The following is a 27,005-nucleotide window of genomic DNA, read 5'->3' on the forward strand; positions in this document are numbered from 1 at the left end:
GGCTGGAGTGCAATGGCACGATCTCGGCTCACTGCAACCTCCACCTCCCGGGTTCAAGTAATTCTCCTGACTCAGCCACTCAAGTAGCTGGCTGTGCTACTCGAGTAGATTACAGGCATGCACCACCATGCCTGGCTATTTTTAGTAGAGACAGGGTTTCTCTATATTGGTCAGGCTGGTCTTGAACTCCCAACCTCAGGTGATCCGCCCACCTTGACCTCCCAAAATGCTAGGATTACAGGCATGAGCCACCGCACTCGGCCAGTTACCAGACCTTTGAAGAGGAGCCATTCACAGGTGTGAGCATCTGCAAAACCATTGCCAAGTTGATAGTTTTGCAAGGAAAACTTCCTTTTACAGGGAAGGCAGTTAACATTATAAAACACTCCAAAAGATAAATTCATTTAATATTCACTGAGTCTTTACAACAATCTCAAAAATACAGCAGATAAATCATCCTCTCTGTGCACAATGCAGGGAAGAATGATTTGCTCAAAGCTGCCTGATTGACTGACTCTGGCTCCACGTCCTGCCTTCCTAAATCGTAGGGGCCCTTTGAGCTGCGTAAACCCTAAGGAATCACAATAGTTGGATTCCTTGAAAGAGCCACATTGCTCAAAAGCACTACATCTGCACTTCATTATGATTTTGAAGGCATAAAAACTGTTGTAATTTGGAAAGCTTTTTGATAGGTGAACTAATGATGTTTCTGACTTACTTGCGCATTTGAGCTTATGTATAGTTTTTCAAGTCTTTTTTATTCAATGATACTTGAAAGTGGTGTTTATTAAACAATCTTTTAAAAGTAACCTACTTGTCTTCTAATAGATGAAATCAACAGATTCAGCCTCAGCATCTTGTTCTGTTATTGTATATTGTCTATTTTCTTGCACATGGTCTACATATGCTAAACACATGTGAGAAAAACATGAAATGCACATGTTTCATTGTTTATAAATTTACATCAAAATATTAAACACCAGCTACTTATATGCATGCTAATGCATTTACAGCAAAATGAAGTAATATTCAAAATTTGCCTTGAAATGCATCAAAAATATAGCATAGCTTAACAAACGGCTAGAAAAATAACAGATGGGCATGTGATAAAGGAAATACTTTGTAAGTTTTCTTAGTGGAAGCTAGGTGGTGTATATTAAGGTGTTAAATTATTCTGGTATTAAAATTATTTCAATTTTGCCATGTTTGAACATTTACATGATAAATTGCTGTGAGAAACATGATTTCTTATTTGATATGGCCTTGGTTTATTTTCTAGGAGTAGCTAAAAGAAAAAACATCATTGGATATTTCTGTTAGTATGCTAGTTTCATTGCAATGGGATCAGAGCACAGATTAAGTGCAGGCTGGGTGCAGTGGTTCATGCCTGCAATCTTAGCAATTTGGGAAGCTGAGGCAGGGGGATCGCTTGAGTCCAGAAGTTCAAGACCAGCCTGGGTAACATGGTGAAAACCTGTTTATATATATAAAAAATTTCCAAAAATTAGCCAGGCATGGTGGTGCACGCATGTAGTCCCAGTTACTCAGGAGGCTGAGGCAGGAGGATCACCTGAGACCAGGGAAGTTGAGGCAGTGGTGAGCTATGATTGCGCCACTGCACTCCCACCTGGGTGACACGAGTAAGACCCTATCTCCAAAATAAATAAAAAATAAATAAATTCACACCTCTACAAAGAAATGCAGACCAACACAAACAATACAATTTTCCATGTTGAATAAGTTTATGTAGTTTTAGTATCAAACAGTGCATACCTTCACATGTTGGGAGAGAACCTTCAAACTGCAACTGGGAACTGAGCTTGCAGGTCAGAGTGTCGGTCCCCACCAAGGTGTACCCGGGGTGGCACTGGTACTTCACAAAATCTCCTGGAAGAGTCAATACAACAAACCAAGAAATTGTGTGTGACCTTCTGAGCGTGTGAAGGTGTTACACATATCAGACTGCTTAATGAATTAAATCAACATGCAAATCTTTTTAGAAACTGTGTCTGTATTTATTTTTAGTCTTTTAAAAATAGTACCATTTTAAGTTCTTAATTTATAAAGATGCTCTATTAAGCTTAGCCGATACTAGTACTGAAATGATGGGCCAGCTTTTCTTCCTTGACTGATGCATTCATGTTGGTACCCCTTCCCCAGTGATTGCAGATGGAAAAATAAAAAAAAAAAAAAAAAAAAAAAAGGAAAACAGATGCTACGGTTTAAGCAAGATTGTAGAATCGAATGGCTTTATAGCATCCATGGAGACTCATCTCTGACCTTGGCCTACTTAGCACAATGTTCCAATTAACTAAGCCAGGGTGAGGACAGCAGAAATCGGGTCACATGGTTTGACCAGTGGTCTGAAACACAGGGCAGAGTTTTATAATTGGGGCTGAAAAATCCTGGGTTACAATAATTATACTACAAACATATGCCATCACTGCCTTCTCAGTATGACCAGAAGAGTATTTAATAAATTAGATCATTAATATAAAATGATAAAGCAGAAATCCTAAATATCATCACCAAATATTTTCTCTTATTATATCCCAGTTTCAAGGAAATGCCAATGTTATGTAATCATCCTTTTAGCCACGAATGATTAAGATTTTTCTCAAGTGCATGAATGTGTCCCCCTAACTAAATGCAGATATCTGCCCAAGTCTGTCTAGCAAATACGATTAGCAAATGTCGTAGAGGAAAAAAATGTTCAAAATGACATCAAAATTCAAATGGCAAAACAAAAAAAAATCATGGTAATGAAGAAGGGCAGACACTTTCTATTTGACACATGACCTCTGCATAAGTTCTCAGCAATACTTTAAGGATAGTTTGCTTTTTGTTTTCGTTTTTGTTTCTCTGACAAATTACTCATTAACTTGTCTGAGTAATGATTACAATGAGAAGTGGGTGTAAAAAAATGTCGTGTTGAGTTCATGGTATTGTAATGAAGAAAATATTACCTATTTCAAAATCATCATCCTCAGTAAGCATTTCTGCCTGTGGAACCGCTGGGGGAGGTTGACATTTCTTGAGCTGAAATGCTAAATGATTAATGGAAAGAATAATAATAATCGCAATTACACTTGCTGAATAAACACAAGTATTACGAAAATTCACCTGACAGTTGTTATAATGCTTAAGTATGCTGACTGAAATGTCTATATTCATGAATCATAGTTTTATAAAATTCCCAAGCTTCAAATGTTCATATTATTATTTAATGCCAAAAAATAGTTAAAGCCCAAGGAAAAAAGTATACAATTATTTTTTAAAGTATAGCATTTAAGGAAACACACTTTACAGATGTTTGGAATTTTGCAAGAAGAATGACTCAACAGTCAACCTGGCTCCCTGTCCATGTTTAGATTTGCTAACATTTGCCCTGTCCCTTGTCCCGAGGAATTCTGTGGGTGGCAGTGTTCGTGAGAGATAAGCGATTGATTGATAGATGTTCTGCATACCATTTAGAGTGCATTCCCAGGATTATTGGAGGTTTGCTTTCACACCATTTATAGTTACATGACATTTGCTATAACATCTTATCTTGAGACAGGGATGAGTAAATCTATAAAAGGTACCAAATCTCTTTCAATGGTCTTCATCGCAGAGCTTCACTTAGAATACATGTATCTTGGAATAAATCCAAGCTTGATATGATGTGAAATAATAAAGATATCATTAAACAAAAAAAGGACCACAGGAAACAGTGGCTTCCAATGCAAGAGAATCATATACGCCCTCAGTTGAGTCAAGAAACTTCAGCAGGAACCACCACATGGAATTCTCAGTCTTAATTACCGGAGTGAAAATCAACTGACCGTGGAAATTGAGGACAAAGAAGCCTCCATTTGAAAAGTCGCTGTGGAACTTGAGCAAGACTTGGTTGGTGGAACTATATGCCGTTTCGAGGGCTGTGTTGCCACTGAAAATTCCCAGCTGGGGTGAGTTCTGATCGGGACCATCCCTAGAAAGACAGAAAGAGGCGGCCGTCTAAGTATATTTACTTCTGAGTGAGATTAATGGAAACTTTGGCTAATGAATTAATTTTTTTTATAAAAGCAATAAAACATCCATTCTCTGGATACTGTGTTTGTAAACATCAAGATGTTGAATTTCCACAGAGTTGAGGAACCTCCAGTCTCTGTCTTTCATTAGTGTTCAGCAGGCGCTCGGCACTGGTCAGATGTCAACAGCAGCACGCCTTTCCTCATCCATGTTGCGTGATTTTTGTCATTGTTTCATCAAGCATATAGGGAGTTTTGTAAGCACTCTTTCTTTTACCAGAAAGAGGTAAAATTGGCCAGTCACGGTGGCTCTCGCCTTGAATCCCAGCACTTTGGGAGGCCAAGGTGGACAGATCACCTGAAGTCAGGAGTTCGAGACCAGCCTGGCCAGCATGGTCTTCTGCTTCTACTTGCCCTGGCCACTGGCTTCTGCTCCTGCTTCCACTATGGGCTCCGACAAGAGTGCAGCCACACCACACACAACATGCACACACACACACAACATACACACCACACACACAGACACCACACACACAAATACACATATAAGCCACACACAGACATACACAAGCCACACACACCACACATACACACCCATAGAGACACACATCACACACAGATACACCCCACACACACCCACAAACACACATCCTCTACACACACACGGACACAGACACACAGACACAATTCTGCCTATTTCTACATGCCGCAAAACCCACATGTACTATGTGAAATTGATTCCCTATATCTCTGGATTTCGTTGGTGAATTTCTTCTCTAGTATCTAAGAAGTTTATTCTAAATATGTGCCCTGTATATAAATGGCATATGTATGCTAAGTCAGAATTGTTTATCACGATTACAGATATTTTGACTTGAGAGGTTCTCATACCAAACAGCAATGTAATCGTTCACAGCTTCCGTCTGTAACAGGGTGAAGTTGATATAAACTCCGTGCCCAGGAGGCACTGTGATAAGCCAAATGCAGTCCTTCAGGATCGGATACTCATCAGGAAAGCCAGGGGAGTAGATGGTGCCATTCTGAGAAGTTACGTTGTACCCACAAGGGGCTGCGAAGGAAGCCAAGAAAAAACAAATGCCATACAGCTGATTTTAGAAAGTAGAAAGCTAAATATTTGACTCCAAAGTACCTTAGCCAACATTTTTCCTGAAGGGAAATAAGTGAGAAATATTTCTGAATGCCCATTTTGTCAAAATTACTCCCCTAAAATTTGAAGACCTTAGAAGAATTATATGTCTAAGCTAAATTATCTCAGTTTTATTTAATATATTCTCCATATCTTCAAAATTCCTTTAGGACAAATTTATTCTTCTATGACTCAAATAAAATCCTTAGTTATCACCCGTGACCTGTTGATAACCCATTCGAGTGTCCAGCACAATGAATTATGGGGAAAGTATTCATAAATATGTAACTGCTTTTTCTAACTCACACTGCTAGACCCTATTTACAAGTCATCTGAAACAGTTTTATCTAAGTCTATTTGCCTTAAAACAAAAACATCAATTCTTTACTTATCTTACTTCTTTGGATATATACCTGAAGAAGTAAGATAATGTAATATAACATTATGTGAGTGATGTTTTACGGAAGCATTTCCAGATTTTACAAGTGTTCAACAACTTGAAGAACTACCACAATACCCAATTTATTTTCATTTTTGTTAAGAAATGTATATTTATTATTTTAATGGTAATTATTTTATTTATGGAAAACGACAAGTCCAAGCACTAATGGAATAACCTGAAATATAGTCTTTAATTCAAACATAGTGCATCAAAGTCATAAAACTTTGAACGTTGAACTCAAACCAACAGCTAAGAGGTGTGAGATGAGTGTTCACAACTCTCTTGAACCTTGAAGGGCTGCCAAACATGGTATAGAATTTAGGTGGAGGAAAAAGGCCCAAATACACAAACAGATAAACAAAAGAAAAGTTTAATAACAAGTGAGAATATACCGTGCGGCAGGATATGATACATTGCTGAACCACTGAACCGCACAGATGTGTATTGATTTGAAAAGAACATTGGATTGAACCTCGCTGGAGATGTGGATCCTTTCATCAGAAGAAAGGACTATATGTAGAGACTATTTTAGAAGTTTTACAGCATCATTATTACTAAGTGAGGTCTGCAGTCACACAAACCTGGATTTGCAAGCTGGAGAAGCAAATTACCCCTGGGAGCCTCCATTTCTGTAAATTCTATGAGGTCAGGGTCTGGGACACTCCTGAAGCTTGTCATCTGTAACATGGGACCATACGCTGGGCACAGTGGCTCACTCCTGTAATCCCAGCAGTTTGTGAGACTGAGGTGGGTGGATTACCTTAGGTCAGGAGTTCAAGACCAGCCTGGCTAACATGGTGAAACTCCAAATCTACTAAAAATACAAAAATTAGCCAGGCGTGGTGGTGCACACCTGTAATCCCAGGTACTTGGGGGGCTGAGGCAGAAGAATTGCTTCAATCTGGGAGGTGGAGGTTGCAGTAAGCCAAGATTGTGCCATTGCATTCCAGCCTGGGTGACAGAGAGAGTCTCTGTCTCTAACAATAATTAATAATAATAATAATGGGACTATAAACCACGCTGTCCCCATAACAAGCTACTTTGGTCTCCTGTTGGCAGTGCACTTTTCCTCCCGCCAGACGTTGAGGGAGTGTTCACATGCTTTCTTCTATTTTCTGCCAAGGCAAATTTGTCTCTTCCTTCAAAACTCAACGCCTTGTCACTACCTCCTTAAAGTCTTTCCTGGTTGCTCTGGCTCTAGAGGTCCAGCATCTGCTCACAGACCACACAGCTCCCACGAGACTGTCAGTCTCTAGGAGACACGGTCTGCGTCCTCCCACCCCAGCAGCTACCTCCTTTCATCAGTCCCTATTGTCTAGCTCGGATCGTGATAAACAAATTGATGAATTGATGAATTAGAGAATAACCAGAAAGCACTTTAATAGTAAACTCATGAAACCAATTAGGCTGAAACCCTTTACGAGTGACTCCATGCTATTAATTTAGTGTGGACTTACAATGCTAAGGTTTCCCTTTTGCATTTCTGCTTTTCTAGTTGAATCTTGAAGTTATCTAACCACATTATAGATAGTAGCACCCTTCCTGTTGGGAAAACAAAACAGGAAGCCATCGTTCCCACCTCTTAAAGGGCAAAAGAAATGAGGTAGTGATTTTCTTGATAGAACACATTCCTGATTCCAATATTCTTTATGCCACTGAATAGCTCTATGACATTGAGCAAGTCAGTGATTCTTGCCATGATTTATCTATGAAATCCAAATAACAAATCTTTTCAATCACTCCCTCAACAAGTATCTACTGAGAGTGTATTATGTACCAGAAAGGGTGCTTGGGGCTGGAGACGCCATAGTGAACCGTGGAGACCCTGTTGCTGCCTTTGTAAAAAGCTTACTGAACAGTGATGAAAAGAGATATTAAGCAAACACTACAGAAGTTTAAAATTCAACGGGTGCAAGTGCTGTGAAGGAAAAGAAGAGACGCTCATCATCACATAAGATAATAATATTCTATCCGTGAGCATACAAAATTCTCTCAAAGCAAAATCCTATTGCCCTCCCACTGGGTAGTCTAGAGATGAAAAAAAAGAAGACCCTAAAAAAACTGGAGTCGAAATTTCCCCTCTCCTTTTCCCTGGCCTGATCTTTATCTAGTTCCAGAAAGTCTTTATCCTCCCTGGAGTGGCATCAAAGGCATGCTTGCATTTCTCCAAGTGGTGGCGTCTCACTGAGCTCCGCAGAGACGCGGGCCTGTGATCTGCCTCCGCAGGAAGTGTGCGTGTCTCGGCAGGAAGCGCATCCCCCCTGCCTTCCTTTCCCTGGAGGCGGGCTTCAAAGTGGAGTCTGGAGTGAGATGAAGGAGGAAGCTCTGCGTGGAGTACAGCAGGTACCTCCCAGCTCCTCACCTGTCTGCCTGGGAGACTCTGGTCCGAGCCTGACCAGGAAGACAAGCAGCTGACCATGGCATCAGCAACTGAAAGAGATGGAGAGGCCACACTCCCTCCACTCTCAGGAGCCATGGAGCGAAGAGATGCGCACGCATTTCCGTGCTCATGAATACCCGGATGTGCATGTGGGAGAGCGCATTGCTGTGCAAGGCAGTGAAGGAGGGAATTGCTGAAGCTGCTCATGTATTTTTCCAGAGAATAAGCACATAAAGATAACAAAGCAGCATATTTGGATCCAATTCTAGAGCCAGCAGTCGCTGTGTTCAAAGTGATGGCGGTGATGTCTAACTTGAATGTCATGCCAAATGGCAAACTGGCCCAGGTATCCTGGCGCCACTGACCTCCCCCACAGCACCACTCTCTCCCATTGCCTCAAACACCACCGAGGCTTCCCTTCGTTAATTAACATCCCTGAGAAGTGGGAAGGGGGGACTTTTGGTGGGTCACACACACAAAAGTAATGGGTATATGTGACTGACTCCTGCTCAGGTGTGAAGCCAGAGCTAGAAGATACCAGAAAATCAACTGGTGGGCTGGCACACATTGGCAAAGGAGGGCGGAGGCACAAGGAAACATCTCTTTATTGTGCTACCTTTTCCTCTCTTTATGCAGTGTGACTTTCTGTGAAGAGAGATGGATAGGGCATATTAAGTGATGTTACATCAAATTAAAATTAAAACAGGCTGGCTGTGTGTGGCTCATAGCTATAATTCCAGCACTTTGGTAGGCTGAGGCAGGAGGATCATTTGAGCCCAGGAGTTTGAGACTAGTCTGGGCAATACAGGGGGATCCCATCTATATATAAAAAATAATAATAATTTTTTTTTTTTTAATTAGTCATGCATGGGAGCACATGCCTATAGTCCCAGCCACTTGGGAGGCTGAAGTGGGAGGACTGCTTGAGCCTGGCAGGTCAATGCTACAGTGAGCGGTGATTGCACTACTGCACTCCAGCCTGGGCAACAGACTGAGACCCCATCTCAAATAAATAAAGTAAAAACAAAATAATTTAAATTTTAAAACCTTGAATGTTTGCTAAGAGGCTTATCATTTATAGATGGTTTTCTCTAGAATTATGTTAAGTTTTTTGGCTAAACATTAAGAATATGAAATAAATTCCATATTAAAAAACTAATAAATATACTTGGCATAAATATTAATGTAAAATATAGTAAATATGTTATAATAAATATAAATATATATGTAAATATTTATTAATATAAAAATATCCTGACTCTTAATATATCCAGATACTGAAAGCTTAATCTCCCCTACCGTATAGGGCACCAGAGTTATTTCTGCCATCATTTTTCTTCCTTCTCTTACTCTGGTTTCCTTAGAGGTATTTTCAGATAAAAAGCCAGAATGCACTCTGTCTTGGAAATTGTCGTTTGGTAATGGAGATTTTAAAAACTGTATTTGTGAATGTAAGTAAGAAAAATAAAGAGACAGAGTTGCATTCTTTACAGTTATTTTTATTCTCTATTACTGGGAAAGATTATTTTCTGTATTTACCAATCAACTTGGTAAGTCTTAATTTCAAAAAGTATGTATATAATAATACATTGTTTAGCTAGTTGCATTTCTCATGTCAATTTTGCAATAAAATTGTTTTCTGCTTACAAAATCTGTCAAATTCAAAGAAGCTGCTAGCATACCTATCACAACATATTACTTACACTAATAATTATCTCCGTCTATGCAGTTCCCCACTGTACACATACTAATGCATTTAAGTCGTTTGTTATGATAGTGTTTAAGATTTTTTTGATACCTAAAAGTATACTTTTATGCATAAACATTTCAGTTTCTTAAACATATTTTAACAATTATAAACCCATTTTTTTTTTTTCTTTTTTTGAGATGGAGTTTTGCTCATGTCACCCAGGTTGGAGTGCAATGGCGCTATCTTGGCTCACTGCAACCTCCACCTTCTGGGTTCAAGCGATTCTCCTGACTCAGCCTCCCAGGTAGCTGGGTGCCCGCCACCACGCCTGGCTAATTTTTGTATTTTTAGTAGAGTTGGGGCTTTGCCATGTTGGCCAGGCTGTTCTCAAACTCCTGACCTCAAGTGATCCACCCACCTCAGTCTCCCAAAGTGTTGGGATTACAGGCATGAGCCACTGCACTTGGCCTCTATAACCTTTTTTTTTTTTTTTTTTTTTTTTTTTTTAAACTGAGACTTCTGTGTAATTATGTTACTGACAGAAAAATAATGTCTTGAATTTCTCAGGTAACTTTCAGAGACATTTTCTTTCATTTGTTTATTTTCACAGATATACTTTCACATCACAGTTTTTCAGATAAATTTATACTGTATTAATTTCACGTAATAGATTCTTATGTAGCTTAATATGTATTTTCAGTATGTACATACAAATTGATTTCATATATACTTGTGAAGACTGATGCCTTAGGATTTAGAATTATTTCATTAATTATCTAAACTGGTCAATTTTTAATAAAGACATCGAGAAGTTGTTTAAAGTATCTCCATTTTTTTCTGAAGTTCTTTTGAAGTCTACAGGGCTGGACCTTTGAAGATGGTTTTTCAGTACACTTGACCTATATAGCAACCATTGATCTGAAATGATAAACCACTGTCAATTAATAAAATACATGTTACATGAAGATACTGGGTTGTCAGCAGTGTTTACTGCTGTCTCTGGGGAAGACTTAAGTGCCATACAACCGTACCCAATAGGCATCTGAACAGCCTCCTCATTCTTATGAAACAATGACTTCTTTAAGAAATATAAACTTTCACAAGTAAAGCACCTTTTGTGTTAAATAACAGCTTTTTTAATATGAAAAGGATATTAAATACACATTAGATGGTTCTTAGAAAATCCTTTATATAGGTCCTCTAATTTCTTTCAATATTTATGATCAACTTTTACATGAATCCTGTGTTTCAGTTTTTTAATTTGGTTTATGAGTATTGGTAAAAATAGAAATATAATAGTACAAATGCTTGTTTAGTAAAGAACTTGGCATGGACCAGAGAGATCTGGCCTTTGCGCTCACTCCTGGGAGGGGTCTTTGTGGAGTATGTAATTGGTCCGATCTAGCAATGCCAGGTGGGAGCTGGTAATACATGAAAAACCAACCATGTAGCTTACGCTGGGGCATGTGGGGCGCAGCTTCTACCTGGAGGCCAAGATCAGCCATTGGACATTCAATCCCTCAGTCCTGCCTACAAAGCAGAGCCCCACTAGAAACCTCAAAACTCAGACCCGAAGAGGTGACCGGGGTGATGGTCTTCTGCCTGTGGTCACATGGGGTTTCTGAGAGAGCGAGACATCCTCCTGGACTCTACCACACATGTCTTTTCCCTGGAAGATACTGACATATCCCCTCCCTGTTAAAACCATAACGACAAGCATGACAGTTTTAGAGATGTCTCTGAGTTCTTCTAATGGAGAATGAAGCCTCAGGCTGGTTTTGGGAGTCTCAAGGGCTTTAGGCTTTAAACTCATCCAGAGTTTAGCTAATTCTGGATGGTATTATACACGATGTTAGAATTAGGAAAGGTGGCATCACTTTAAATTCTATCAAAAAAGGTAGATTTTGTTATTTTCACACTGACAAAATAATTCTAAGCCAGAGCAGTTATTTCCATATTGAAAAACTAAGCTTGAGAAAGCAATAAAATCAAATTAGATACTTAATTGTAGTTTTTAAATATCAAGCCAGAGAGTCTACCATTTACATATGAATTCAAAGTCTTCACACCAAACTTGCAAGTAAGAGGTTTCAATCCTGACAATTTCAAAGGAATTTATACATATATATGAGTTTCTAGAATGGAAAGTTGACTTAAAGATTTAAAAAATGTTTTAATGAAAAACAGCCCAGATAGGTTACTGCTATCCTTATTTTATAAAATTAATTGTAAGTGCTATTTTATATGTAATTAAATAAATATTAGATTAAGATAAAATACTTTTAAAATATGATGAAATAATTGTTTGCAGTTTTTTATTTTATTTATTTATTTATTTATTTATTTGAGACGGAGTCTCGCTCTGTCACCCAGGCTGGAGTGCAATGGCGTGATCTCAGCTCACTGCAACCTCCGCCTCCCGGGTTCACACCATTCTCCTGCCTCATAATCCTGACTAGCTGGGACTACAGGCGCCGCCACCACGCCCGACTAATTTTTTTGTATTTTTAGTAGAGATGGGGTTTCACCGTGTTAGCTAGGATGGTCTCAAACTCCTGACCTCGTGACCTGCCTGCCTTGGCCTCCCAAAGTGTGTTTGTAGTTATTTTTATAATAATATAGAATAGATAAATATGGGTAAAAACTGTGATTTAAAAAGTCTATTGATGTGCTTCTTTTACTTCTTCAGTAGAAATTAAAGCACGGCCAGATGTCTTTCCCTTTTCCCCACAGGATACAAGTGTTTAGTATTTCGAAGGTCCACGGAATTGGTAATTTCATTATTTTTTCATTCAAAGGCCCTGTATGCAGAGTGTTAGAATATCGGGTTTACAGTAAATTTTCTATTACATATGCATTCTTCCTAAACATCATATGGATTTATTATTTTAATTTGATATTAAAAAATGTCAAAGTCATCATAAAAATTAGGCAGTCACCCAGAAGCACTGAAGTCAGGATTCCTGCTCAGGAAAGGACAGCTAAAGAGACCAGGTCTTCTGCTGCACCATTGAACAAGAACTTGTCTCTAGCCTCTCCCAAGAGCCCCTCCTCCTACACTATTAGACCAGGCGACTGTTTTCTCCTAAGGCTGCATCTACACTGCGCTTTTTCTGACACTGTTTCTTCTACCTGGAGTGTTCTGCCTCCAAGTAGCAAAACGCTATGTACCTTTCAAGGCCCACTACAAAAATGAGTTCATTTTCCTGAAATGCAAATGCAATATATAATTATTATAAAAGCTAAACAAACATAAATACCAAGGATCAAATTAGTAAGTACCCTTTTTCCCTCTGGTCCGACAATTTGATATAACCACTGTAAAGCTGTACGCTGCTGACTTCACGGAGATTTCCCTGATGGCTTGCCAAGCCTGTGCCATCTCCTTACCTGCAGCTGAGTATAACATTCCTCTTGTGTTTACTATTTTGCTCTCCTTATAATTTCCTTGGCAACAAGGGTTTTTTTTTTTTTTACTTTTAACTTACTAGTATATGACATATTCCTTAAATATTAAGTAGAGTAAGTAAAACATAATAGATTCTCAATGAATATTGAATACATTAATACATTATTGGATATGTTCATTTAATATTTAATGTGCTATTATGCCCATGAAACATTAAATTGCCCCCAAGCGAAATGATGAACTTACCATCACATCTTGGAAAAGGGTAGTTCCAGTTTCTGTTGATCCCGTGCTGACAAGTGAGGACAGGATGGCCTATTAGAATGTACCCAGGATAACACTCGAAAGATATTGATTGCCCCACACTGTAATCCGAGTTGATCATGTACCCATTCTGAAATGGGGGTGGATCTGGACAGTTCTGTAATTCATAGGCTGAAAGAAACAAATAGACAAAATAAAGCGTATATTTGAGAGGTTAAATTACTCCAGAATTTGAAGGAGGAGTGTCATCATATGTAGCTGCTTAAGATGAAGTTGTTGGATATAAGTTTAATAATGTATATTTTCTAAGGAGTCAGTTGCCATCCAATGCCATGCATTTAATAAAATAGTGTGTTCTTTAAAAGGAATGTAGCACATACCAAAAATAAATTTGTTAATCTTTACTATGGAAAAAAGGCATATGATGTAAATTATTTAAGAAAGTAATACAGGCCAGGCGTGGTGGCTCACGCCTGTAATCCCAGCACTTTGGGAGGCCGAGGCGGGTGAATCATGAGGTCAGGAGATCAAGACCACGCTGGCTAACACGGTGAAACCCCGTCTCTACTAAAAATACAGAAAGTTAGCCAGGTGTGTGGTGGGCACCTGTAGTCCCAGCTACTCGGAAGGCTGAGGGAGGAGAATGGCATGAACCCGGGAGGCGGAGGTTGCAGTGAGCTGAGATCACGCCACTGCACTCCAGCCTGGGCGACAGACCGAGACTCCGTTCCCCACCACCCCTCCCCCCCCAGAAAAAGTAATACAAATAATAAAAGGGGCCCACAAAGAATGCTGGGTGAACATGTACCTAATAATTCCATTTTAAACAGGAAATATACTACCAGTCTAAGTACTCCTGACTGGGAAATAGGTCATTGTTTTGTTTAACTGTTTATATAATAGGAAAATCCATTCCAGTCTCTTTAGTCTTTTTCTTAAAAAAAAAAAAAACAAAAACAAACAAAAAAAAACTGTATAATCCCTAAGCTGGCGACTACTGTCAGTACAATTTTTTATAACATGATTTATTGTGTTTTATCATTCTGTCTTTTATGTTCCCTAGAATAAACTCTAGGTAAGACAAGAGATAATCAATGTCTGCAGTCTGTGTGGTTTAAACATTTACTCATTAATTAGCAAGAAGTAACTAATCCATAAATTAGGTGTCATCTGATACTGTAATCTTAAAGCTAAATGAGGCATTGTGCAGACTCCTCTCGCCTACTCTGTTGAAGACGGTGTGAGTACTCGAAGCAGCAGAAGCCCTCTCTAGCATCTTTGAATGTTTAGGCACAGCTTTATCCATAAAGGTAGTTCCCATTAGACTGGGAACCTGCTCCTAATACAGCAGCAAAACCATACTGTGTAGCACCAGTTCTGGGAGAACCTCCTCCCTGTCATGTAATTCTGCTGAAACCAACCCTCAGCGCCAGGCAACACAATGAGTTTTTAAAGAGCATGAGGTCACTGGTCATTGTCCTCACAATCAACTGAAAATCAAGTCATAAAATAAAGGCTTCGAGCTTCTGCAGAGGGACTTTTCCTGTGGAGAATGAAGTGAAATGGAAATTTCAATTTTATATGTAAATTCCTTAACCATTGACAATATTGGAGTGAGCCTGTAGCTTTGAAACTTGTAAATAAATGCTGGAAAATCAAACAATATATTATTATGACAGGTGTTTCCCAGAATTCTATAATTTTTTGTTTCTGTGTTCAGGACCCAGAAAAAGTAGAGGTGGGCAGGAGAAAAGACAGGACGGGGTGGAGGGGCCACCAGATGGGGTATGGGAACACACAGGGCATGATGTGGTTTTACTCAGATATTAGATTTAAGAGACAGGTAAGGCTCAGAATATGAATCAGTCTGTGTTTTATATTAAAGCGATTGGATATCACCATAAAGATTAAGTGAGAACATACGGAATATAGCAACTAGGCAATGTATGATGTGGGCCTGCACCGTGACCTTGGCGTTCGCAAGATTAATGTAAGTGCTGTTTGGAGTTTGTCTTCATTAACATTTGCCAAATATTAAGCATTCCATGGAGCCATGAGGTTTCATTATTATCCATAGCTTTTTCCTATTTAATAAACTAATGAAATGGCATCGTTTCCTCTTTAAAATAGCAATATACAGGCTGGGCTCGGTGGCTCACGCTTGTAATCCCAGCATTTTGGGAGACCAAGGCGGGCGGATCACGAGGTCAAGAAATCGAGACCAGCCTGACTAACATGGTGAAACCCCGTCTCTATTAAAAATACAAAACTTAGCCAGGAGTGGTGATTGGGCACCTGTAATCCCAGTTACTTGGGAGGCTGAGGCAGGAGAATCTCTTAAACCCAGGAGGTGAAGGTTGCAGTGAGCCGAGGTCACGCCACTGCCCTCCAGCCTGGCAACAGAGTGAGACTCCATCTCAAATAAATAAATAACAATATGCAATGCTAGTGAGTCATTTGAGTAACTAAATGATGGCAACATTATTTGCCACAACTGTTTAGGAAAGCCATTTGAATAGAGCCATAAAAAATCAATTATAACATTAAACCTAGTAATACATTTATAGAAATCTCTACTATGAGCATCATTTCCAAGAAGGAAAAGGTAAACGTTTAAAGATGTTCATTGCAGCATTATTTACACTACAGAAATCCAAATGACCAAACAACAACAACAAAAAAAAAAAAATAGGGAGAGACTCATAAATGCCAGCGATTAAATGTCATATCATTCAATAGTCACAGATTGTAGAGATTTCTGTGTATTTATTTATATTTTCAATATCATAAGTACACTGTGCAGTTGACAACAGGATCCTATGGTTAAGCCCTGACTATAATCAGCAGGTTAAAATAATCCTTTATTTCACCTTTCAGCATCCCTTGGTTTTAATTATTTTTATTTATGCAATGATATATCTCTGAACAAGAGTCAGAGAAGCAGCAGAAAAATGATTGAGAACAAGAAAAATCGAGATCAGAGGACACACAGTGGCAAAAGTATCTTGAGATAATTCCTGGCATTGGCTCCCCCATGGACGAGAACTGGGAAGAACACGATGTGAGACAAATTCCTCCCAGAGTGGGAGACGAGGAAACTTCATCTGGGGGGAAGCACTGAGCAGCCTCTGAAACCCAGAACCCCACTGGATTATGTCGCTCATTACTTACAGGGCCTTGGGGGCTCCCTAAGAGCTCCAGACATCACCTCTTGTACCTACTATCTAAAGATGTAAAGGGCCAGGAGCAGTGGCTCATGCCTGTGATCCCAGCTACTAGGGAGGCTGGGGCAGGAGGATTGCTTAAGACCAGGAGTTGAAGACTGCAGTGAGCTATGATCATACCACTGCACTCCAGCCTGGGTGACAGAGCAAGATCCTGTCTCTTAAAAAGCAAACAAACAAACAAACAAACAAAAAACAGATGCAAAGGAGTATTGCCTAATTAACAAGATCAGGCTGAATATCAAGTAATTTATGTGATAAAACTTAATAAACTGTCATAAGATTCAAATAAAATTATTACATTTAATTTATAATGCACCTAAATATTATAGAGAATTACCTGTATTTTAGGTTGGTGTGAATGCAATTGCAGTTTTTGCCATACTTTCAATGACAAAAACCTTGATTACCTTTACACAAACCTAATATATATTGATAATATGAAATTAAAAATAGTTATTGAAAATGAGTATTCTGATTAACTCAATGCTATCTTTTGACATGTAGTCTTTAGAACTCAATATTTACAAGCTTTATTTATAGAAAATCAAGGATAAATTACGAATTTTAGAATGAATGTTTTTACCCCATAAATGTATAGAATTATAATTTGCCAATTAAAAATGATATTACTTTAAAAAGATGTAATTACAAATAAAAAAAGGAATGAATGTTCCAGTGCAGCTTTTTGGTAAAGCTACATTATACCATGGAACTACTGAGTGGATACACTCTATAAGGATGTACTATAGATCAATAAACCTTATAAGCACAATTGCTATTAATGAAATTTATGAAAGAAAAAATGTTTTTAACTCACAATTTTATGAAAATGGAATGTGCAGTTGACATGATATGGCTGTGTCCCCACCCAAACCTCAACTTGAATTGTATCTCCCAGAATTCCCACATGTTGTGAATGTGGCAAGGACCCAAGGGGAGGTAACTGCATCATAGGGGCCGATCTATCTCATGCTATTCTCATGATAGTGAATAAATCTCACGAGAGCTGATGGTTTTATCAGGGGTTTCCACTTTTGCTTCTTTCTCATTTTCTCTTGCCGCCGCCATGTAAGAAGTGCCTTTCACCTCCTACCATGATTCTGAGCCCCCCGCTGCCCCATCCAGCCATGTGGAACTGTAAGTTCAATTCAACCTTTTTTTCTTCCCAGTCTTGGGTATGTCTTTATCAGCAGTGTGAAAACAGACTAATATAACAGTCTACCATATAGTAGCTACATTATATAAAATAGTGTTTCTCAGTTGTTTTTGTGTCTGAAAAGTAGAGTATTGGACTGTTAGAATCTTTTACATTGTTCTTGGCTTCAAGGAAAAAGTTCTGCAGGTGTTCGAAGGAAGAATATTCAAACCCCTATGAAACAATTATGTCTTAAAGGACATAACTCAAAGGCTAGAGTGGCATGTCCTTCGTTATTGACTGTTTTGGTTGTTATCACCTATTTGAAAAACTAGATGCTTAGAAATCTATGCTAATAAATGTAGGGACAGGGAACATTAAAACAGAAAGCCAGACCAAATCAGCATCTCTCTCTTACTCTGACATGCACACCCCTCATCTGCATTCCCCCATCGTGTGGCTCCCTGGGCCAACTTGTCAAACGCACAGCAAGGCCACTGGTGCCTCTGCCAGGGCCCACTCCACGCTGAAGTCCACAGAAACAGCCTTTTCTTGAAAGCCAGTGCCAAATGGCCTAGAAAACATCCACAGTGCATGGAATGCCTCCTCGTAATATTGCTATTTGGACCTAAAATTGCTTTAGAGACCCATGCTCACAAAAAAAGAATGAATAATTCCACACTGAGTTTCAACTATCAACACATTTCCTTCTTTATTATTCTCTTTTAGGATGACATCAGCAATTCATTTCTCATTCTTGTTTGACTTTAAATGTAATAAACTCTTGGAAAAATGAGTCCTCCTATACACCAAAGATGAATGCTAATAAAACCTTAAGGAAAAAAACAAAAACAAAAACATGAAAAGCTGATTTCTAGTTTCTAGAGGAGAAGCAAATAAAACTAGATTCAATACAACCTAATCTTCATTAGAAGATTTCATCCACGAATTAGCAGTGCCTTGGAAGTATACAAGCCTAAACTATCACAATACAATATTAACAAGTTAATGGCTCATAGGTACTCCTGGTGAAACTTCACTTAAAACAGTGTTTAACAGAGACACACACATTTACACAAAGGAGTGTTAATAATATGTAAAGCAATGCATTTCCTTAGTTTGTCTGTGTAGTCTGTTGGGTAATTTAAGAAGTACAATTAAGTTCTTTTTTGGGATATGTAAAACCAGTGTTGAAAGCTCTAGCCCTCTTCTGCTCATGAAATTAACCTCTATGACAAACACAAAAATAGGAAATTTGAAGTTGCATTTAATGATTCCAAGCCCAATGGCTGTGGGCTACTCTGTTGAAAAAAATTGTGTTTTTTTTTTTTTCCTTTTCTTAATGACAACAAAACAATTATCCTGTGTGGGTGGGGGAAGCAGATTAGCCTGTGTGGGCAGCGCAGTGATTTTTATCATTCATTTACTGAGTGAAATAAAGATTATATATTGACAGTGTACTCTGTTATAAATGCTAGTTATAAATGGAAACTAGAAATGGGTCTTACTCTTGTGAATTTAGGCAAACAAATTAAAGCATAGATGATTGTATAAAAGAACTGTAAGTTGCATAAACTATTATTAAAAAATAAACAGTGGATTGAAACAAAGAAAATATAAAACTTGGTTAAGGTTATGCAGTAGTGGTCAAAATTGTTTTTTTGAAGAAATGACGTTTAAATTAATATCTAAGTAGTAAAATGGTACAGATCACGAAAAGACCAAGAAAGGCAGACTTTTCAGCCAAAGGAAATAGTATGTGTTCCAAACCTAGAAAGAGTTCAGTGTCTGGGATAAGGGGAGAGTTTCAGGAGAGAGATTACCTCTGCAGCCCCGTCTCCCAAAGTGTGTGCCCCTTTTCACACTCTTGCCAACTCGTAAGTGGAGAGGAACTAGTCGTCAAATTGTTCAGACCACAGGATGTTCATTAGAACACATTTTATAAATGGACATAGACATACTATAAAAACTCAGGACCCATTTTTTCACCTGATAAACCCCATCTGCCAGTCAACATCATAATGATGACGATGATTATTCAAAGCCCATGACTCGTTTCAGAATTATCTCAAGAATTTAAAATGCCAATTAGTTTCTCTTTCTATTGTAAACTATACACTAATGAAGAGTATCACCCAGTAAGAGTATCAGTTACACTAATTTTTGGTCTTTGTTCCAAATGTCTTGTTAAACTGAGTACTTCACTACTTAAATATTAATATCGATATTCCTTTCAACTTTTGATATATAAAGTCATATTTTCTCTGTTCTCAAATGTCTTTTCCAAACTTGGATTCATTGTCGCACTTCACACAATAAGGTACAAAGGACTATATTAGGAATCTGAATGGAGATAACTAAAAAGAAGTCATTAAGATACTTCCTTAGTATGCTGAAAATAGATGCATTTTGGAAGGATCCTGTTGCATCCTGTTTAGTGTGGGTGTGATGAGTTTCATACTGCCTGTGTTGGCTTCCTGGCCATGCCTCTGGAGGACTTGCAATGCATCACAGTGCCGGACTGCACAGGCGTGAGAGGGTGAAGGAGGCCTCCATCTGCTGTCAGAACCCTCATGAAGCATGGCTTTCTTGCTCTGTACCCATCATAAAAGCATTCATCCTCATAAATGGGTTTTAAACGTATAAAAAGTTTTAATTTAAGAAAGAAAGTCATCAAGTAAGAGAAAAAAGAAAGATCACTTCCGTGGAATTTGATAAAGAAGTTATCGTCTAGGGTAAAGGGTGGTAAAAGTCACGATTATCAAACAAATTCTGATTCAGCTGAAGGACATAACTTCTGCATTCCCACACTGGGCAATTCCTAAAGACTTCTGGAGGTATTACCCATTAGTTCTATAAGAGTTGTCGTATTATCTGTCATTAAAAAGTTGAATTAAGCCCAGGCGCAGTGGTTCATGCCTGTAATTCCAGCACTTTGGGAGATCGAGGCGGGCAGATCACCTGAGATCAGGAGTTTAAAACCAGCCTGGCCAACATGTTGAAACCCCATCTCTACTAAAATTACTAAAATTAGCCGGGCATGGTGGTGGGTGCCTGTAATCCCAGCTAGTTGGGAGGCTGAGGCAGGAGAATTGCTTGAACCCGGGAGGCAGAACTTGCAGTGAGCCGAGATCGCACCACTGCACTCCAACCTGGGTGACAGAGCAAGACTCCATCTCAAAAAGAGAAAAAAGTTGAATTAGAAAGAGAATCATCAACACATGAAGAAATCTACCTCGGCAGTACATACATGAACCTTGAAGTAGTTTTGCAAAATAGGTGAGGCACCCTGGTATGACCTGAGTTCAGCCTGGTTCTCCCAATATAGGGACATGAATGTTCCACTTAATCCCAGGAGGCTCATTTATTCATTCATGAAAGGAGACTAAATATACCCATCTATACAAGGGCCACAGAATTAAATGGGGTGATAAATGAAATGAATCACTGTAGGCATATATTAGTTCAGTAAAGCTTAGTCTTGATGGAAAGAATTGTCCAGTTTCTTTGATAAAATATTTCTCATTACTCAAGGCGAAGCCCTCGAGCTACTGCTCTGATGGACACAGACCAAGGAGGAAGAGGCCACTGCTTCTCGTGGTGGGAATTAGGGTGAATCACTCTAAGAAAATGGCATCGCTACAGAGAGGGTTGCAGTTCACATCAAGGTGTTCACTGAAGACTTTGAAGCCCCACTTGAGTCCTCAGCTTCCCTCTCAATGAAAAGATCCATCTGGGGTCACGGTAGCATCTCAGCCATGAATGGTAGTCCACAGAATTTCCCAAGTGCACTCATACAGAAGCTCACCAATTTCCCATATTTATTGACCATTCTAAACTTCTAGGATAGCATATCACTCTTTCTTTATAACCAAGGATATCACCCTGGTTCTCAATTTTAAGACATATTTTCTGCCTAAATATGCTCCATTTGTTGTCTTAACTCCTAGACCCAGCACCTGTTGATGAAGCCAACGAAACTGCTACAAAAGTTATTGTCAGAGTTTTGGGCCTCACTGGGACTGCGGGCTCATCCATCAGTGCTTCAGGAGGACCAACCTGTACACGAAATGTGCTCCCTGCATTGCATGAGAGGCTTGCAGCAAGTGGAATATGGAAATCTGAAGGGGCCTTCACCTAGGAGATGGGTCTACTGATGCACACTGAGAATGTCAGCTTTTGGTTCAGAGGAATGGAGGTGAGAGTGTTGCTTTTGCTTTCAGAAAACCCATAAAAGAAGGAGTAGATGCCTGCGTTCTGCAGGCAGAACATCAGTCAACAATGAAGATTCAGGTCCTAGTTTCTAAGAGTCTTGTCCACAAGCTAAGGGGAATCTTAGCCTTTTCTGTCTTGTACAGGTTGTCCTCGTGGGGGTGGGGATTGCTACAACCCTTTGTAGTCACTGTTGGAAGTACTTTTATGCAAAAGAGGCATCTTTGTAAAGCCTTAGGTTGAAAGCTCAATTACACTCATGCACAAGGGTAAAAAAAGAGACTGAGTAAGCTCCCTTGCCCTGTTTCCCTAATTACTCAAAGTCACTCAATCCCCCGTTGAAAGGAAAAGGAATGATGCAGTTTTAGAAGCATATCAACTTTATGTACAAATTATGGTTTGTGTATAAGCAACAATTTGCATGTTCACAAAATTCAGAATGCATTGTTCAGATGCTCATTGTACCTGGAGGTGGTTTAATTGCTTGTTCTTCTAAAGGGGAAAAATTGGTATAACAAACTATAGCGTATTTTCTAAAAAAATCATTTCACATAAAATTCAGTAGTTTTATGATTGTGATGAAGAATAAACAGATTTAACACATCCGATTATCTTTAAAAATGGTGTTTAGCACACATGGCAAAAGAAAGAAGAAAAAACAGTGGAACTTTGAAAATAAAAGACATTTTTACTTCCTATGCCTAAAGCATTTAAAATTATCTTTGAGATATTTGGCATTGAATAATTTTTCTTTCCCAAAGAGTTTATGCATTACAAGGCAGGAATATGCTTTAAAACACAGAAAAGAGAGAGAGGAAGAGACTAAAGAACAAAGGAAGGAAGGGAGGGAGGGAAGGAATGAGAGGGAGGTAGGGAGGGAGGGAGGAATGAAGAAAGTGAGGAAGGAAGGAAGGAGTGAGGGAGGGAGGGGAGAGGAAGGGAGGGACGGAAGAAGGGATGGAGGGAGGGAGGGACTTAACTTCTCCAAATGGCAGACTGCAAAACCTAAAAGAAAAGCAAGTCACTAAAATGCTTAATACGTCAAAATGTTTACGAGTATTATGAAAATCTAAGCAGCAGTAAGCCCAAGGAAATACAACAAAAGTAGGCTGGGCGCAGTGGCTCAAGCCACTCAGCACTTTGGGAGGCCGAGACGGGTAGATCACGAGGTCACGAGATCGAGATCATCCTGACTAACACGGTGAAACCCCGTCTCTATTAAAAATTACAAAAAATTAGCCAGGCGAGGTGGCGGGCACCTGTAGTCCCAGCTACTTGGGAGGCTGAGGCAGGAGAATGGCGGGAACCTGGGAGGCGGAGCTTGCAGTGAGCTGAGATCGCGCCACTGCACTCCAGCCTGGGTGACAGAGCGAGACTCCATCTCGGAAAAAAAAAAAAAAAACAACAAAAGTAAAATAACATAGAGAATTTTATCTTTTATAAAGGAATCCTTTGTTTGGATCTGAAAAAATAACTATTATTCACATCAAGTGTTTAAATCATAAGTGTAATGAAACCATGCAGTCATCCCTCTGATATCTGTTATATTTTCCAGGTAATATCTAACTAGTTGATAAATAGCTTCATGCTATTGTCAGTTTTTCAGTTCTTGACTTAGAAATAGAGTGCATGGCTTGATTTTACCAAAGTTCTTGATAAGTCATTTAACTTCAAGACAGCTACATCTATAGTAACATCTCTGACCTTTACATGGTCATAAATAAATGACAAACTTTAAGAATAAGGTGTACAGCACAGACATCATTGAAAATGACAAGAATTCTCTGCATGATTTATGCATCTTCTTAGGAGTTATTAATTTTAATCTTAGCTTCTAAATCTCAAGTAGAACCTAGGAATGTTTATTTGACTTACATATCAGAGTTAAGTGTCATCTTATCAATTTATCAGTTTTATAAAATGGCAAACACTGATAAGCTATCTAATTAAGTGTCACCTCTGTCAGATATGATACCCTACAAGAAAATAAAATAGCTCAAATTCATGTTCTCATTTCTTTATATTATTTATTTTTATATCTCAGTGATAGAAAATTAATTGCCTACAATAAAAAAAATATGTTGTTTCAAGTTTTTGTTTTATTTATTGAAAGTCCTTTCTTCTGCTTGACACCTGGCCTGGAATGGGGTATCCAAGACATGGGAAAGCAGGACCAACGTTTCCAGATTCTGTTATTGCAAGAGAAAAACGGAAAGCAGATTTAAGGGTATCTCACAAAGCCTTTAAAAGCTGCATGACAAACAGTACTAGCATGGAGTTAGGTGTCAAGCAAACAAAACACTTGCTTAGCCAACCAGATGCTTGATCTAGGGGAGGACTCACGCTTTCTAATGCCCAAAGGCCACACAGTCAACTTCAATGAGCAAGCCAGTAAGAAACTAGAGGAGGCCCTGAAGTCATGACCGCCCAGTCTGCCAGGGTTCTCTCCTACGTGGGAATGCAGGACAAATATTTCCAAATTCTGCTTTTGCCGGAAAAAAGGGAAAGTGGATTTATGGGTACCTCACAAATTATGTAACATGGAATTCTCAATACCGATAATTGATTTTTGTAAATATTAAATATTTTGTGAGCCAACCAAAGCAATTGTCTGACCTGTGGTCTAGATGATTCCTACATGGGCTTTTTGCAGGTTTGCTTGTTTATTTATAGACCATTATTATAGATTGAAATTATTGGTAGCTTTTGGAACTACATACACACGGCCTTAATAACCTTACCTGTAAAATATCAAGAGTAAAACACAGCAACAAAACCATTAAAAAAAAAAAAAAAAAAAGCATGGAGCTGGGCCAGGCGCTGTGGCTCACGCCTGTAATCCCAGCACTTTGGGAGGCTGAGGCAGGCAGATCACTTGAGGTCAGGAGTTCAAGACCAGACTGCCCAAGATGGTGAAACCCTATCTCTACTAAAAATACAAAAATTAGCCGGGCATGTTGACACACACCTGTAATCCCAGCTACTCAGGATGGGAGAATCGCTTGAGCCTGGGAGGTAGAGGTTGCAGTGAACCGAGATTGCCCCACCGCACTCCAGCCTGGATAACAGAGCAAGAGTCTGTCTCAAAAACAATCAAACAAACAAAACAACCAACCAACAAACAAAAAAAAAGTTAAGTGTTGAATATGGTATTAAGAATATTCAAAATGTGGGAGACTTCAGAAGGGCTTAGTGTCAACTGAGATAGACCAATTAATTGACAGTTAATTGTTTATGACATATAATTATGTTCTATTTTTCTTATTGGCTCAGATATTAAGATCATGCTCATTAAAAATGGAAATTACCATGTAATGAACAAGTTTAACATGATGATCATGGAGGAAGTGTTCGTATTTTAACAGAATACACTTCACTAGGAATGGGGCAAGGGAGGGGACAGTTAGGTAGGAAGATGGGAGAGAAGCACAGAATTCATCATTCACGTTATTCAAAATTGTACGTCGTGCATACAGCTAGACAAGGCGATACAAGTGTGTTGGAGCTGAAAGCCTCCCGCCCCCAATTCCTGGAAGCCTCTTCACTGCTTCCCTTGCTCTACTCCTCCCTCACTTCCCCCAACCCCCATCCACACACAATTCATTCTCTGCATGTAAGCAACTTCTCATTTACTTAAACTTCTTCAATGACATCACATTGTATCTAAAACAACCTGAATGCATCACAGCCAAATCCCCAGGCCCCCTGACTCCTGGGAAACCCTCTGACCTTCCACTCCCAGTGCACCAGCCTTGTTCCTCTCTTTTCTCTGGACTCATCAGGTTTCTCTCCACCCAGAACTCTTCCTAGCACGTGCAGCCATGTCTCCTTCCAGTCCTTCAAATCTCAATGCCCCCTGGACAGTGGCAGACCCCAGGCTCCCGCTCACTAACCTAAACATCACCCCAATCATTTCCTCCACAGCAGGCACCACTAACGCAGCTTCAGCCTGGGCACGGCTGCAGCCTCTATGCCTGCAACTTCAAATCAATGCCCTAAACATGTGTTTTTGCCTCTAGTCTCTCTCTATTTGCTACAAGTGTTTCCGTAAGAGTCCATAATCCACATTGTACGAGATAAGATTTTAAAATGTGTCTAAGGCCATTGTAATTCTCACTTTAAAACTCGCGATCGTTTCTTAAGGTTCTCCAGAGTCCACAACTGTTTTAATCTGAACTACTTCGGCATTCTGGTGAAGTCTAGTAAGTTTCTCAAACTAATGTCTTACTGTATAAAATAAAATACATAAGATTACAAAGGAAACCAGCGATATTAACATATTCTGTTGTTACTTCACTCAATAACAGATGGCAAGTCTAATAACTGAGGCAACTTCAAACCATGGTGTAGTAACATTTTGAGATATCTGCAATAAATGAAACAAATCTATGATTTGGTGACAAAGTCACAGGTTATGCTAATACTAATTTTTTTTTTTTTTTTTTTTGAGATGGAGTCTCACTCTGTTGCTCAGGCTAAAATGCACTGGTATAATCTCTTCTCGCTGCAACATCCATCTCCTGGGTTCAAGCAATTCTCCTGCCTCAGCCTCTTGAGTAGCTGGGATTACAGGTGTCTGCCACCATGCCCAGCTATTTTTTGCATTTTAAGTAGAGATGGGGTTTCACCATGTTGGCCAGGCTGGTCTTGAACTCCTGACCTCAGGTGATCCACCCACCTTGGCCTCCCAAAGTGCTGGGATTATAAGCATGAGCCACTGTGCCCAGCCTGCTAATACTATTTTAATATTATTGCCTGTCTTTAAAATGTAAGGAAATGGTAAATATAAATTAAAGCTTAAGGGGAAAAATACGTAAATATTGTTTTGTAATAGATTCCTATTCCAAGTAATAGATTCCTTGAATTCTATCCTCAAGGCCCCAGAACAATTGGTGTAGAGAATTAAATTCATGATCTTAACAGGGGATGCAAATTCCTTCACAATCCAATGCCATCACTCCACTGGCTCATGTCCAAACTCATCCTTCACCTTTGGCAGCCACTATTCCACCTCTAGTGTAAGCCGGGGTTCCCACGTGGCCTCCAGGTCCTGTTCACACGGAATTTTCTCAGGGAAAGCCTGCTCAGT

At 39.2% G+C, this 27,005-nt stretch overlaps 1 protein-coding gene across 2 annotated transcripts in view; it reads right to left on the reverse strand.

Annotated features, from left to right (window-relative positions):
• Positions 1-27,005, reverse strand: part of CSMD1 (CUB and Sushi multiple domains 1) — a 1,948,922-nt gene that overhangs the window by 158,503 nt on the left and 1,763,414 nt on the right. For both annotated transcript variants that reach the window (XM_073017922.1, XM_007961594.3), the window contains exons 42-46: positions 13,325-13,513; positions 4,902-5,079; positions 3,825-3,970; positions 2,967-3,047; positions 1,774-1,887 (exon numbers count right to left, since the gene is read on the reverse strand). In XM_073017922.1, the coding sequence (XP_072874023.1) occupies positions 1,774-1,887; positions 2,967-3,047; positions 3,825-3,970; positions 4,902-5,079; positions 13,325-13,513 (708 nt within the window). The remainder of the gene's footprint in view (positions 1-1,773; positions 1,888-2,966; positions 3,048-3,824; positions 3,971-4,901; positions 5,080-13,324; positions 13,514-27,005) is intronic.

This window comes from Chlorocebus sabaeus, chromosome 8 (assembly GCF_047675955.1).
Source record: "Chlorocebus sabaeus isolate Y175 chromosome 8, mChlSab1.0.hap1, whole genome shotgun sequence".
NCBI lineage: Eukaryota > Metazoa > Chordata > Mammalia > Primates > Cercopithecidae > Chlorocebus > Chlorocebus sabaeus.